Source organism: Micromonas commoda, chromosome 1 (assembly GCF_000090985.2).
Source record: "Micromonas commoda chromosome 1, complete sequence".
Taxonomy (NCBI): Eukaryota; Viridiplantae; Chlorophyta; class Mamiellophyceae; order Mamiellales; family Mamiellaceae; genus Micromonas; species Micromonas commoda.
Window position 1 is genome coordinate 682429 of NC_013038.1, and position 15090 is coordinate 697518.

The 15090-nt window shown below is 45.4% G+C and overlaps 7 protein-coding genes across 7 annotated transcripts; 4 read left to right on the forward strand and 3 right to left on the reverse strand.

Moving 5' to 3' along the window:
* The first annotated feature begins 280 nt into the window (after window positions 1-280).
* On the forward strand, window positions 281-1108 carry MICPUN_55062 (yippee zinc-binding-like protein). The gene is made up of 4 exons (XM_002507100.1): window positions 281-435; window positions 515-575; window positions 663-754; window positions 906-1108. The coding sequence occupies exons 1-4, from the start codon at window positions 340-342 to the stop codon at window positions 993-995; spliced, it is 339 nt and encodes a 112-aa protein (XP_002507146.1). The 5' UTR covers window positions 281-339; the 3' UTR covers window positions 996-1108.
* On the reverse strand, window positions 1108-1584 carry MICPUN_112727 (hypothetical protein; the record flags this gene model as incomplete). The annotated part of the gene is made up of 1 exon (XM_002507506.1): window positions 1108-1584. The coding sequence occupies one exon, from the start codon at window positions 1582-1584 to the stop codon at window positions 1108-1110; it is 477 nt and encodes a 158-aa protein (XP_002507552.1).
* Window positions 1585-2717: 1133 nt separating this feature from the next.
* MICPUN_55064 (hypothetical protein) lies at window positions 2718-4201 on the forward strand (the record flags this gene model as incomplete). The annotated part of the gene is made up of 3 exons (XM_002507101.1): window positions 2718-3083; window positions 3207-3289; window positions 3370-4201. The coding sequence occupies 3 exons, from the start codon at window positions 2718-2720 to the stop codon at window positions 3521-3523; spliced, it is 603 nt and encodes a 200-aa protein (XP_002507147.1). The 3' UTR covers window positions 3524-4201.
* Window positions 3562-5844, reverse strand: MICPUN_112728 (glutamyl or glutaminyl tRNA synthetase; the record flags this gene model as incomplete). The annotated part of the gene is made up of 1 exon (XM_002507507.1): window positions 3562-5844. The coding sequence occupies one exon, from the start codon at window positions 5842-5844 to the stop codon at window positions 3721-3723; it is 2124 nt and encodes a 707-aa protein (XP_002507553.1). The 3' UTR covers window positions 3562-3720.
* A 2523-nt stretch (window positions 5845-8367) lies between these two features.
* Window positions 8368-9767, forward strand: CDKC (predicted protein; the record flags this gene model as incomplete). Its single annotated transcript, XM_002507102.1, has 7 exons — window positions 8368-8445; window positions 8497-8676; window positions 8732-8829; window positions 8886-9192; window positions 9287-9372; window positions 9431-9500; window positions 9564-9767. The coding sequence occupies 7 exons, from the start codon at window positions 8368-8370 to the stop codon at window positions 9765-9767; spliced, it is 1023 nt and encodes a 340-aa protein (XP_002507148.1).
* A 1127-nt stretch (window positions 9768-10894) lies between these two features.
* On the forward strand, window positions 10895-12154 carry MICPUN_55067 (predicted protein; the record flags this gene model as incomplete). The annotated part of the gene is made up of 1 exon (XM_002507103.1): window positions 10895-12154. The coding sequence occupies one exon, from the start codon at window positions 10895-10897 to the stop codon at window positions 12152-12154; it is 1260 nt and encodes a 419-aa protein (XP_002507149.1).
* A 134-nt stretch (window positions 12155-12288) lies between these two features.
* On the reverse strand, window positions 12289-13332 carry MICPUN_55068 (predicted protein; the record flags this gene model as incomplete). Its single annotated transcript, XM_002507508.1, has 1 exon — window positions 12289-13332. One exon carries the CDS (start codon window positions 13330-13332, stop codon window positions 12289-12291), a length of 1044 nt encoding a protein of 347 aa, XP_002507554.1.
* Between the last annotated feature and the right edge of the window lie 1758 nt (window positions 13333-15090).

A 15090-nucleotide genomic window follows, 5' to 3' on the forward strand; every position in this document is an offset into this window, starting at 1 on the left:
TACCATAACTTAACTTAACTAAACTCGATGTTGCACACTTGATTGAAATCCAGAATAATATATTACTCATAATATACTAAATGTGACTTCGTCACTGGCGTTCCTCGTCCCAAATTATGTTCGAAGGTATGATATTAATATTAAATATGAATGAAGATATGATAATATATAAATAAATATAAATATGCCTTACTTACTTCGAAACAATTATTACTTGCTTGTAATACGTGCGCTCGAACGTATAGATACCTTCGTATCAGGCAGATAGTCATTCCGTGGGAACCTTTGCTGAGTAAGTGCCACACAACTGCATGACGCGCTGGCTTGCATCGGGGGAAAATGGGTCGAATTTTCACATCTCATCTAGAGGGAAGGGTGTATAGCTGCAAGTTTTGTAAGGCGCACCTTGCAAACGTTGAAGAGGTCGTTTCAAAGGTGGAGCGCAGACTTTTAATTTTTTCTCACCTTCCAACAGACATGGCCTTCAAGGCTGACTGCTTCTGCGGGCTTTCAGTCTTTCCATTGCCGAGACGGCAAAGCATACTTATTCAATGCCGTAGTAAATATCAGGTCTGGTAAGTTTTTGACTGATGACATACGGCCGGTTGTTTCAGTCATGGCCTGCAATCTGTTGCGCGTCATACTGTGCATCCAACACGCAGGCGTGCCTGAAGAAAGGTGGATGACCACCGGCCGTCATAAAGTTGTCGACATCTACTGCAACAAATGCATGCAAGCAGTTGGTTGGAAATACGTGAGTAGATTCCTGGAGGCAAATAAATACATTTTAAGGCTAATGCTACACTAGCCAGCAGCTTAGCTCTGCATTGACTTGTCTCTTTTCGGCAACCCTTTGAAGGCTTGTCGACTGATGGAATTTCTTCATCCTCTTTACTCCCAAACAGATCGAAGCATTTGAGCACGGCCAAAAGTACAAGGAGGGAAAATATATATTAGAAAGGTACGCGGAGATTGCGATTGGCAACTTCAATTGATAGGTACAATGACATCTGTTCGACAGAGGAAAGTTGATAGAGGTGTATTCCCAGCCACAAGGCGTGCGAGGGGTCATTGACAGCCGATGCCGCCTGTAAATATGCAGGTTTCCTATATCACACCGCGAAATTCAGTCGGTGACTCCCAGTCACCTAGACCACCTGTTCGGAGCCCTCGCCGCCCATCCATACAAAGGCCGAACGCGGCGCAATCTTTGTTTGTCTTCTTCTCGCGTGTGGTGTCAAAGGTTGCTGTGTCCCGCTCGCTGAGCCGACAAGTCCGAAACCGGCTCACAGAAATGTCGGCGGAGCAGAGACGAGCACGTTGCACTCTGATCAGTTTTCCTACCTGGAGCTCCTCAAAGTCCTCTTTTGGGTCATATGCGTGCAGCAGACGTCGCCACTTTTTTATCTGACCGTCGAAGTTCCGCTTGCTACAACTCTGGTAAGGATCAGGTGTGCGCGGGTGGCGACTGACCTCGCAGCTGCGTGCATCCTTTGGCACGAGCTTAATGTATCTGGCGTAACCGAGGGTATTGTAACCAAAGTCAATCTGTTTGAAGCGGGCTTGGATTCGAGCCGTTGTCATCGCTTTAGTTCGCCCGCTGTGTTAGTCCTCTTGTCGTAACACAAAAAGTATCCCACGCACCTGATTGAAATTCAGCATATCTTCATGATATGATTTTTATTCCTCATGACGAAAAAAAAAACTCTCCAGTGCCCGGACATACAGTCACGTGGATACATGCGATGTGTGCGGTGTGGTGGAGCGCGTCCGTCCCCAAGTGGTAGGCATAGCCGCGTCGCGCGGCGCGGTGCGCATGCGCGGTCGTTGTCGTCCGGGCGCGGCATCGCTCGTCGATTGGTCCGACGCCGATCACACGCGAACAGCGTCGTCGCGCTGAGCTCGAAACGATGCCGAAAAATGTCTTCCATGATTTAAACCTCGGCTCTTGGTTAGTTGTCGATTCAATCGGAACCATGTGCGTATTCATGTGAACGGAGCGCTCATTCCACGTTTTCGCATTAATTAATGATAGATGTCAAAAATGTCCACAATGTGTGAGGCCTCGGACTCAACCGAGCGGGAGAAATCCACTTTCTCCCGGGGACACTTTTTTTTCTCCCGCGCGGATTTTTTTCTCCCGCTCAGTTTAGTCCGAGGCCTGAAAGAATTAAAAACCTCGACTCGACTGTGTGGCTTTTCTCAGCTAATCACTTTCTGAATAAACGTCCCTCCTGTGAAGGACTATCTTCAATTCATTCGTATCATAGACTATAAAATATGAGTAGTAGGTAGGAGTTAGGGTTAATCGTGCGAAGATAATATGATAGTTTATATATATGGAATAACGCGAGCACACCATCTAATATTAAATAATAGCAGTGCTTGATTATTACCTGCACGCGTCCGTGTCCTCTTCCTTTATTTATACGAAAGGCATGGATATCCATATTATCCCATATATATATGATATTACGTACGTACCCTTGCTTATTATTATATGGAGGGTACATACGTATGAGCTTCGTACCTTCGAAGGTAAGAGCTATATATATAGATGTAAGGGTACGTAATAAGAGCTACGTACGTAGCGTACGAAGGTAAGAGCTTCATTCGTTCACCTTCATACGAAGGTAACACCGTACGCACCCTTACAGGGGGCACCCTTTGCGATGGCGGGAATCCGACCGAATACAGGATTCGGCAGAGTATAAGTAATGGGCGTTGTCAAGAAACGTGATTCATGTTTATCAATCAGGCCGAAACTAATCGTTTGGGACTTCGACCTGACAGTTCTTTCGATTCACTCGTGGGCTGCCGGCATTCGCCAAAAGGATGTCGCGGACCGGACGCTGTATGACGACGTCGCGGATCTTGCTTTCTTTAGACATTTTGTTCAGCGTGCCCTTGAGCAGGGGTTTGCAGTCGCAATAGCCTCTTTTGGTCAATATGAGGTTATTCAAGCGTACATGGACAGGATCGTGGGCAGAGGTGTTTTCAATCGTGAGAACATTGCCACCCCGTCTAAGTTCGGAAGCAAAGACGGTCGCGCGTTAAGAGGGGGGAAAGTTCCGATGCTTAAGGTATGTGAGACCAGAACCTCGCCCGGTCTCTTTTTGCGCTTTTTATGCCCAATGACACGCTTAGATGTTGTCAACTTAACCGGGCAACGGGCCGCTGACAAGTTATCATCATTTTCTTGTCAGTCACTGGCATGCAAAATGTTGCGAGCATCCCCTCAGGAACTTAGTCTCCGCAAATCTGACATAATATTTTTTGACGACAGTTGGTAGGTTTAAAAGGCTCAAAAGAACCCAACACAGACTCTAACATAGACTCTGAGGACGTCGCCCTTCTGTTTCCATCCAGGGACAACGTGTGTGGTGCAATTGAAAATGGCTTCATCCACTCCGTTCTTGTGGATTGTAGGGGATTCTGCGAACAGCTTTGGAATGAAGTAAAGTGTCCGTTGGGAATGGATAATTTCTGTGATGCGAGTAAGTTGGATGATTCTTTGGCATAGATTTCATCACACGTTTCCTCCCCGAAGCAAATGAGGAAACTAAAATGGCTTTACCAAGATGTTGCGAATATCATCACAAATTGAAGGCTACTGGCACACGACGCACGCACAGACATGTGGCAGAACACAGATTTGGTAATGGATGAAGTCATATTGACCTGAAGTCTCGGTGTAGAACCCTAAACCCTGAACACGAATCATTTCCTTAGCGCCGTGAGTTCTTTTGACTCTTTCAAGGTCACGATTCTGTTCAAAACGGGCTTTTGCACGCTTGAGTCCTTGTCTACCGTGAAGTAACCAAGCCGCTGAAGCTGAAATCGAGATGTCAGTGGACTTCCAGCGATCTCACGTATGAGTGGCTCCAGCAAAGCATTCTGGTGAACAACAAGTGAGCAAGGGTTCAGCTGCGTCAACCAATCGACTCCTCCATCTTCGAGCTGTTCCGCTACCTCATCCGCCGCAATTTCAGTCGCAACTCTTTTACCAGGCACCTCAACTGAAAAAAGTTTATCATATACACGCACCTCACCGTGAACATAGTCTGAACCAGCCCAGTGTAAAGTACCTTTCGGAGGTTTCGAACCGAGGGAATTACGATCATATGTAGCCTCAAGGGAAACTATAGCACCCGCCGCGTCCTTTTGGAGCCCAACACAAGTTATATTATATCCAAATAGTAAACGTACAGTCTTTCCAGGCGCCAGCCCATAAAACGAAACGTCATCGACTTCGCGAAAATCTTCACGCTCGATGAAAACAGTCGAGGTAAAATTCAAAACCCGTGTTCCGCGTTCTGGAAATTTCGGGTGTGACGGGCATTCCACTGGCAAAGATCCTCCTGGATGATTCCTTATTGTTATCGGCAGAGGGTTCAAAACTGCAAACCTACGATCAGTGTCATCATCTAACTCTTCGCGGATGCATCGCTCAAGTTTCTCAAGGTGCTGTATGTTGTCGTTTCGAGTAATACCCATCTCGGAACAAAACCGGTTGATAGCTGTTGGGGTATATCCGCGCCTGCGAAGCCCTTCCAAGGTGAGCAATCGTGGATCGTCCCATCCGGAAACATGACCTTGTGACACCAGCGTATTGAGTTTTCGTTTGGATAAAACGTTGTAGGTGATGTTGCATCGTGAAAACTCCCAAGTAATTGGCTTGTACATATCCAACGCATGGAGAAGCCAGTAATAAGGTCCATTTGGAGCCTGTCGTGTCTCAAATTCTAAAGTGCATAGCGAATGTGTGACGTTCTCGATACTGTCAACGAGACAGTGCGTATAGTCGTAGGTGGGATAGATGCAGTACGCATCGGTAGAGTGAGGATGCTCCTGAAACTTGATGCGGTATGCCGCTAGATCCCACATGGATGTTATATCTGATCGAAGATCACCTTTTAGCCTTAGACTGCAACTGCCTTCCTCCCAAACTCCTTTGCTCATCTCCTCGAATAGTCGCAGGTTATCCTCAACGCTGCGATGTCTATAAGGGGACTCTGCCCCACTAGGAAGTGGCGTTTCATGCCTTGAAAGATTATTTCGAGCGCAGTGGAGCTGAAACTCTTTAAGTAGCTGGCGCGAGGCAGTAACTTCAGCTTTCGCTTGGTGGCATACATATGCCTTCCCAAGTTTAATCAACTTGACCGCGAACTCATGAAGCTGGCCGAAGTAATCCGAGCTGTAAGTCACTTTGAACGGCCTGTGACCTAGCCAGGATACAGAGCTTAAAATTGAGTCGATATATTCTTGCTTCTCTGCTGCGGGATTTGTGTCGTCGAACCTCAAGTAGGTGTTTCCCTGAAATTTGGCAGCGACTCCAAAGTCAAAATGCATGGCCTTGGCATGACCAATGTGCAGATACCCGTTTGGTTCAGGAGGAAACCTCGTTTGCCATTTTCCACCTGTCGCGTTTAGGTGTTCAGCCATTCGAGCAGATGTGTTAATTGCGTAGTTCTCGGCGCCAGGGGGGAGGTTCGCTTTGTGCTTTGCGAACACGTGTCCTTCAGACCCAGGTTGTGGCAGGATTATATCTCTGTCTTTATCATCCTGCTCGAAGTCGTTCAACTCTACACTCTCCGATAGCTTCTCGCCTCCAGCGTTCTTCTTGCGAACTAACTTTGCTGTCTTGGTGGCTTTGATAGCGGATGCCTCGCAAATGTACCGTGCCTTCTCGAAAAGAGCCTTCGCCTTCGAGTAATCCTTTTGAATTAGAGCCGCTTGCGCTTCTTCGCCGATCGCAAGGCCCTCCGGATCTGGCTTTTTCTTCGCGATCTTTTCATAGTTTGCTTTTGCCTTCTTTCCGGCGCTCATGCTTACCTCAGACATCCTTGGAGTCACCGCGGAGGCTGTTTCGTTAAGTTTGCAGAATGGTAGACAGGTCTCGTCTACGTACTATTCGTAGCCTAGCTGTCTTTCACAGCCCAGCTAGATTGCGTGCCGCCCTGGTACGTTTGTTCGGAAGTATATATGATTATCTGTAAATAAAGGTTATGATAATGATGAGTATCACATATATAATTATATCTATTTATGGATGTGATGATAAATTTCCTCTCTATCCATACATGTAGTCTGTTGGCTTTCGCGTGTGACCGGACGCAGGAGAAGTGACCGGCATAGGACGAACCGACGAGCGACGCCGCGCCCCGACGAGCGACGACCGCGCGTGCGCACCGTGCCGCGCGACGCGGCTATGCCGACCACCTGGGGACGGGCGCATGTCGCCTCACGTGGAAACCGCGTGCACACCACAGACCGTAGCTTCCGGGCACTGGAGAATTTTCGTCATAATATGAATGTATTCTGCATTTCATAATGCAATGGTGAGCCACTTTTTTAATGCAAAACGATTTTATTCCCTTAAAAGGTATATAACTTCGAAGGCATATATTAACGTAAAGACTTTATCATTACGATCCACACAATCACTCCAGTGGGCAAACAGTATAAAGATTCCGATTATGTTCACGTGAGCGACTTATCCTTGCTTAAATATGATATAATATTCAAGTTAAGTTACGTACGTACGTGAAAAGTGGCTCACCCTATATATCTAATGAAATTCAGAATACCTTCATTCGTACGAAGGTAATTCGGAACGAAGTACGTAAGTACGAAGTCACGTTAGCACCAAATTCCCACCTGCTGGTCTTTTGTGATATTTTATTCGTCTTCTGATTGGCCCGTCATCGTCAATTCGTCTTCTGACTGGTCGTGAGTTCGATCATTTTCATAAATCGTAGACTATATCACCGTACGATCACAGTTCGATCATTTTCATAAATCGTAGACAATATCACCGTACGATCACCGTTTGTCGCTTTATTTCTGACTACAACGCTGTGCGACGCCTTCCCGTTTTTTGGAGTACGACTGTTGACTTTGGACTTTGGACTGTTGACGCGCGAGTAACAAGCAGCGCGCTGTATCTTTAGGGTCCGTGCCGTGTCTGCAGGGGGTTGGGCTTGGGCTTTCAGGGTTTAGAGTTTAAACAGCCGCGAATCGGTTCGTCGGCCACTCCCTATACATACATATCCTGAAGCGTGCCACGCCCGAAAAAAAAATCTTAACAGAGATGAAGACATCCCCAATTTCGACCTGGCGCGACATTTTTTATCGGGAACATAATACAAAGATATGAATATATTATCATAGCATATGTAATAATATCTTTTATGATATGATATAGTCAAAATAATATATAATAATAAGTATACATTCCATATATACATGAATCGAAGGTTAAAATTACACTAAAATTACCGGGAGCACGAATCCCGACCACAAACCCCAAATTTAGGAGTTAAATATATTTATTTGTTACGAAGGCTAAGCAAGTAATATTAATAAATCTCCAAAGGTCGAACCGTTCGTCAGTTCGAGTGATGGTGTGGTGTAATCGTTCGTCCTGTGGGTGGTCGGCATATCCGGGAGTTGGCGATTTCGTCGTACGCGCACGTAGTGTGAGGTCGAGTTCGGTATTTCCGGTATGGCTGGGTCGAATCACGTCTCCCTAGGTCTGATATACGTGTGTAGACTAGATCGCTAGTTAGTCTACGAGATGATCGATAGCGAAGGTACCTCGGAAGAACCAACTATATGAGCCGCTGACTCAAGGTTCTCGAGCTAAAAATAAGAAAATGTCATCAACTATATGTAGCGATAGACCATCGTTTTTGATTTAATGATGTCAAAAATGTGGACAATCCATAGAACGATAGACCATCGTTCTTGATTTAATGGTGTCAAAAATGTGGACAATGTATGAGACGGATAGACCATCAACATTGATAAACGATACCAGGTGATTGTTACATTTTGGAAGTTGGAGTCGTGTAAGTTCGGCATATCGGATATGCCGAATAATAAGGTGCGAATAATGAAGGTGGTAATCTGCATTTCGACCAGCAGCAGGTGTGACAATTTTATCGGTGACATAGTAAGCAAGTAAAAATAATAAATTAACGTATTATACGCCGTTTACATTTTTAATAGGAAACTGATAGAACCTGAGCGATACGATCTATGACCGGATATACCTGTGCCGTATTCTCTCATATATCTCTACGTTAGTTCATGTTCCCTTATTAAAAACGATAAGGTACATCATATGATACTCATATGATTACGTTATTGTGGAGAAATAAGCTTTTCGTATAAATAAAAAGTGTCCCACCTGGTTGAAATTCAGAAAACCTTGTGTACATGTAGGTTGTTGGGTGGTTGGCATTTCCAACATTTCCACCAAACATCGGGCGCGAAATTTCCACTGTTATCCATCGTGCGAGGTCGGCAAGATCCAGCTGCAAGGTTACCGCGGTCACGGAGGGCCACAGTGGCAACAGCGAGATGCTACAAGCCGCGACCTCGCGCTCGGTCGACGTTTTTGAAAAGTTGGAACAAGTTGGGGAAGGCACTTATGGACAGGTCCGATAACTCAAATTGATTTTTTTTCTTTTCTAAACACGGGCGGCACAGGTATATATGGCTCGTAACCGGTTGGATGGGGAGATAGTCGCCTTGAAAAAGGTCAGGATGGACAACGAAAAAGAAGGTTTCCCTATCACTGCGATACGGGAGATAAAAATCCTTAAAACACTCGATCACAAGAACGTGATAAAGTTAAAAGAAATAGTCACGTCTAAGGTCCGCAGCCCTGTTCGTACAGTGCTTGACCTTAGAGCTATCTTCTTACAAAACTGCCTAATTACAGAACAAGACCAGCATCTATATGGTATTTGAATACATGGATCACGATCTCACCGGTCTAGCTGATCGTCCCGGGATAAAATTCACAGTCCCTCAGATAAAGTAAGGGTGCCTCCTTTTCATAGCGAGAGTTCAACCTTACGACGAAAAAATCACAGGTGCTACATGAAACAGCTATTAACTGGCTTAACTTACTGTCATCTTAACAACATTCTTCATCGCGACATCAAAGGCTCCAACCTTTTGATAGATAATCAAGGCGTTCTGAAACTTGCTGACTTTGGGCTCGCTAGACCCTGCGCTCTTGAAAACTCAAAAACTTTGACGAATCGCGTGATCACCTTATGGTATCGACCGCCTGAACTACTTTTGGGCACGCAGACATATGGCCCAGCAGTCGATATGTGGTCAGCGGGATGTATATTTGCAGAGCTACTCTATGGAAAACCGATCCTTCCGGTACGTGTTAGCTCTTTCATGATTTCTCTTGGAATTTGAATATACCGTCCCGGGCGAAACGATTTTTTAATTTATCATTTGACCTTAACCGTTGGGAAAGGACGAGGTGGAACAGCTTGACTTGATATTCAAACTGTGTGGTTCTCCTGTGGCGGATGAATGGCCAGAATATAGAGAGCTCCCATGGTCTGAAACACTTCGCTATGGACGGCATCAATCGAACTCTCACATCTGAATCTTACAGGTCGAAGAAGTACACAAAGCAAAAACCGTTTCAGCGACGAACTCATGAAGTTTTTCGCAGATTCCCCTTGGTATTCTCACCATGTCTCCATGTTTACCGTCAATATTTGGTTTGATCAGTAGCAAATGAACAGAGTGCACGGAATCTCATTGACGGCCTCTTAGCGTTGAATCCTCGAAAACGTATGACAGCCAAAGATGCCCTGGACTCGGACTATTTTTGGGAGGAGCCGATGCCTTGTAGTCCGCAGGACCTTCCCAAATATGAGCCATCTCATGAGTTTCAAACTCGTAAACGACGTCAGGTGCGTTTTTGGTGCCCTTGGTGTTTGTGGTGACAAAAATGCATATTACTCAGTGCCTACTTTGTTCCAGCTTGAAGTTGACGTTGTTAAACCATCTGCGGTTCAACTAACAGGTGAGGGGTCTCTGCGTTGACTAATTGCCGGGTTTTCCTATCTTAAATCTTTATCCTCGAGGAATGTTTATGGATGAACACAAAACTCAAACTCGCAGGCGAAAAATTGGAGACTGGGCATTCAGATAATTGCCACGTGCAATCCAAAGCATCGACGAAATATGGTGGATACGTAGATTCCCGGCCACCCGGATCCTGGTCACGAGCCACGGGTCCTAGTCGAGCCAAGTGGGCTCGCACGAACAACTGACAACTGCGATCATGTGGGTATGGTTCGCACACCGTCGGGGGGGACTCTCTTTTTGTGAATAGTGTCCATGCATGGAAGGAAGCTGGTTGTTTTATTTCAATTATTTGTCGCCAAATGGCCGGAGAGAAACGTGGGATATAATCCCATGCAGGCGGGTACGAACACCATGGGGTGGTGGACTGAAATGGAATAATAACTTTTACCTTCGCATTGTTTTTTAGTGCACTAAAATCAACCGTTTTTTTAGGACTTCTCGTTGGCGCAATGCATTATTCGTACCTTCGTACGGGTGCCTTCATTCGTACTTCGAATGAAGTTGTTAACGTTTTCATTATTTAGACTATATGGAAAGTGATATGATATCCGTAAGATCGGCCAGCCAGTATATATATATATATAGTATATGTCGAAATCAATATGTATTTACGAGTTATTTACGCATACGATCATTTTTAAGATTCTTTAAAATCGTGTGGGCAAATACCGAGATTACTGTTTGAAGATAAGAATTTCTCTGCTGGTTCCGATCCTGTCATACATGGTCCGTATATATCTAGCTAGAGAGTTTCTATATGTATGTCCATCATCATTCAAATCCCACCCACGTGCGTAGACTAATAAGTTGCTTGGCACGAGTGCGTGTTTCCATCCCTATGAGCATGTATCGAACCATTTTCCCAATGGCCGGTGCGGAAATAATTATTACTTCATCACCTCTATCTATCTGTATGTCCTGCCTACGTACGGGATACTTATTAATAATAATTCCTGGAACGTTCACATAATCTTATTTATATATGTGTAATTCCCTGAATAAACCATTTGCGCCTTTGCCTCAGAAACAGTCGAACGCGCCGACCGACAGCCCGAGTGTCCAGTACAGTGGCATGCAAATCGCTGTTCAGCGTCGTCACGCTTTTGTTGCCACGCGACCAGATTACATTGGAAAAGGCAGTGACAAAAGAAGCGGTGAGTTCCGATCCGAAAAGGGTATTTCGGGTCGAGGCGACGCGCCTCAAAGGATCACGGGAAAAGTCGGCAACCTATCCGTCCAGACACAAATCAAACTTGTTGAGCAGTATCGCTCCCTCAAGGGCAAATCAGGAGCGGCACAAAGGCTGGCACCAGGGAAAACTTCAACACATCCACAGTCGCTCGAACGCAGTGGTTACCGCAAAGTAAAAGAGGACGCGAGGTATCAGGAAGAGTTGGCGCAGCGGAAGGCAGCCAAGCGGGCTGAAGCTCATACGAAGACGCTTGATAGCTCCCGTCCCACTATTCTCGTGGATGGTTACAATATTTGTGGGTGTGCAGAGGGCAATGATGTCGCAGTGCAATTAAAACAGCTGTTTCAGGCTGGCGACTTACAGGCTGCACAGAAATATCTCATCGAAGAGCTGGAGAACTTCGCGGTCCACTGCGGGTACACAATTGTGTGCGTCTTTGATGCTGATCGTGCGCAAACCAAGGAAAAATCAGATCAAATATATAGAGCGGGGGCTGGCATCTGGGTCGTTTTCTCCGTCAACAACGACGCGGACTCATGGATCGAGCAAGCAAGTTTAGCCGTGCTATGTGGAGAGAACTCGATGGAAGATTTTCTGCAAAGCTTCGGGCAACCTCGACTTGGTCGTTCTGTGAAAGTTAAAACAATTAAAAACTTCAAAACGAAACCTCCTGGGCCTGCAGGAAGCTTTCCATCAAGACCGAACACGCTTCGACAGCTTATCTTGGTGGCCACGAATGACAACGCGCTGAGGTCTATCGTTCGAAGCAATGGAGCCTATGTCATCTCAGCAAAAGCTCTTATTGACGAGATGTCGATGGCGCGCAAGGCAGAGGCAGCTATGTTAAGGGATTTTGCTGTGAAGGTCAAATTTGGAGGCGAAAGGCGCGGAATCGGCGTGTTTATGAGGGACTCCAAAATTGAAGACAAACTCATGGCGCTATATCTCGATGCCCCTGACATGGACAAAGGTAAGATTGTAAAAGGTGAGTTCATGGGTAAACGAAAGAAGGGTAAAAAGAATAAAAGCACAAAACCAAAAATGAGTTGAAGGCAGTAGTATAGTGGTCACTCGATCACTAGAGAAATTAACTGCGCAACACTAGCTCTCCCAATTTGCGCTTGGTCTACGTGACCTTGGTTTCGGAGATGATGGCTCCGATGATAGCTAAAATCAGAGTGCTTTCATTTTTCTTGCGCGGCCCTCTGAATTGATCGCACGCCAATATCGTATGCGCGCAATCCTACGCGGTAAGGTCGCATTCTGCCGGGCCAATCCTTCCAGTTAGACATTTGTTTAATAGTAACTGAGTGTTCGGCTAAACCTGTCCGCCTCACTTCACTCTGAAACCAGTTCACCACAACATCATCAGGCACATGTGATTCTAGGTTTATGTAGTGCGTTAAGATTTCCTCCCGACGACCAGCCGCCTTTAGTTTTGGCTTGATGGCACTGTCGAAGAAGTCGATGGCGGATTGCTCCCTATGTCTGTCCAGGACAGCACTATTACAAAATGTTAAAAGCCGGTTCCAGGAAGAGGGCGTGACAACTGGCAGTACAAGGTGAGGGGAGTAAGCGCTGTACACAAAGTCGCTATCGGCATCGAGAGTCGAGCGGATAATAACTCTGAGATTACCGCCATCCTTCGACTGAGCAGTCTTCGCGATACTATTCAAAACAGCGAGACTCTGCTTGTATTCCCTTTGACTGAATGCAAACATATGATTTTTATCCTCGCCCCAAACCAATAGAGTCATTATCACAAGTGTATCACACCACGGGCAATGCATGCGCTTGTATCGGACGATTGCACTATTCACAACAGGATAATCTTCAACCATAAACCGTACTTTATCGCTCAGTCGAAGGGGGACCACGATTGTTCTGTTGTCACCGTGGTGCATCGAACGACTCGGGCTGTCATCAAGCTTGCGCTTGTAGTCAGCTACACAGCCCAAAAAGGCTCGCTGCTCTTCCACGTCGCCCATCAAAAAATTGTAAAGAATTGAATCTTGAAACGATTTTGGGTGCTCAAGCACCTGTCGCCGCGCACCAAGCCAGTCAACTCCTTGACGCTCGACTGCATTCCCAAGACGGTAGGCATCGTTGGAGGTGACTACGGGAAGGTTGGTGAGCTCTTTCGCACAACGGGCTGTTGTAGTTAATTGATAGCGCCTCGGACCCGGCATCGCTTCAAAAAACGTTTTTGCCTCCAGGTCCGCCTGCATGACATCATTGAATCCATCAAGACACATCAAATCATCAGGCTCCCCGCCGAGTACGGAAAGTAAAAGTTGTCTCGTGCTTTTCCCGATGCGTGGTAAGGTTATGCTGCTTGTAAATAAAACGATCGTGCCGAAAAGACAGAAACATAAAGTGCGTCTCGATGTAAATGCGACAAGCCGGGCGCGGTAAAATACTCGCATTGAACCTAACAGCCTGTTGCCTTGTCTTGCAGCCTTGCCGTGGGTGTTACGAAGGTAACTTCTACCATCGCAATTTTGAGAATGCGGTCATCATTTTCGCTCCTTTATTTTACCTTCATTCGAAGGTATAGATACGAAGGTAACACTTAAACAACGAAGATCGAATAGACTACTACATACCTTCGAGGGTATATACATGTATATGTACATATTACATTCATACATATATGATGATATTATAAATTACGCACGTATCCATATATATCATACAATCTATATATCATTATTATATACAGTATAATATTATTCGCACAGGTCAATATATATATGCATGATAAATAAACCAATAAGCAAGCGAATCCATGATATATATATATAATGACATGCATGTTATGATTATTTTTTATATATAAATAATAATTAAGTTTAGTCGATGGTTTAATTTCCTGCCCTATTTCAATATCTATCCTCTATTATTAATATAACTTATTTTATAACTTAACTTTCCTTACTTATGATAATATTTAATATTCGGGACGAGTACGTAAGTACGAAGTCACGTTAGCACCAAGTTATTATTAGATTATTGGCTTGATTATTATTATTATTGGTTTATTTGTCATGGATGGATATCCACGATATAAATAATATATATGATAAATATTTTTTTAAGAGATCCTCTATTAATAATAATATGACAGATATCATATAAATATATCACTAATATATCCATACATGATACCTCGCGCCCTGCCTCGCTCGTTCTATCGTAGGTTTATCTTGATGCATGCAACAATGTCTCGGCTAGGTCGAGGTTTAGGCACGGGTGTGACGAGGAATATAGCAGTTTACTGGATTCATCAAAACATCAATCTATCGCAGGTGTTTCTATTCAACCGCTAGGTTGCGCCGTAATTAGGCGAATTCCGGATCCGGCCAGCTAGGTTTCGTGCGGTAAAGAGGCAGCACAATAGGCATGGGAACAAAAGGCGAAAAGCAAAGGGCGCTGAAACGTGAGTTGACGGAGTTTTGTGAGCTTGGGCCTCAGGTAAGCGTGCCCAATTTCGGAGTCCTGGACCAAATCCCATCAAATCTCACGACGCTTGCAAGATTGCTCGCGCTGTATACAGTCTAGGCGAACACGGATGAAACCTCGTTGAATACTTCTATCGACCCCGAGGTATTTTCTTCGGCAACCACTCCGTGTCCAGTCGTTAGCCGCACCAAACGAATGGTTTCAGATTGTCACCTTCGCCTTCTCTTCGCGTCGCCTCGCTAACCCACTCTTCGACTCTGCTTTGGCCACACGTAGCATGATGCAGCCACTCCTTTGCACCACGCGGCAGAAGAAGGGGATAATGAGGTAATTGAAGCACTTCTGGAGATCGGGGCGGATGCCAATGAGGTCGATTCAGATGGCCAGACCTCGCTTCACTTGGCTGCTAGTTGGGGTCATGCTTCATCATGTCGCCTACTTTTCCACAAAGGAGGCGCAGATATTGATGCCCGGGACGACGGTGGTGACACACCTCTCCACGAGGCGGCGCGTGCAAATGAGTT

Excerpts from the sequence above, each read along its gene's own strand:
- MICPUN_55062 (XM_002507100.1), top strand. The coding sequence starts at position 340 with ATGGGTCGAATTTTCACATCTCATCTAGAGGGAAGGGTGTATAGCTGC. Across the intron at positions 576-662 it reads CGTAGTAAATATCAGGTCTG|GCGTGCCTGAAGAAAGGTGG; the intron begins GTAAGTTTTTGA and ends TCCAACACGCAG. Across the intron at positions 755-905 it reads AAGCAGTTGGTTGGAAATAC|ATCGAAGCATTTGAGCACGG; the intron begins GTGAGTAGATTC and ends ACTCCCAAACAG.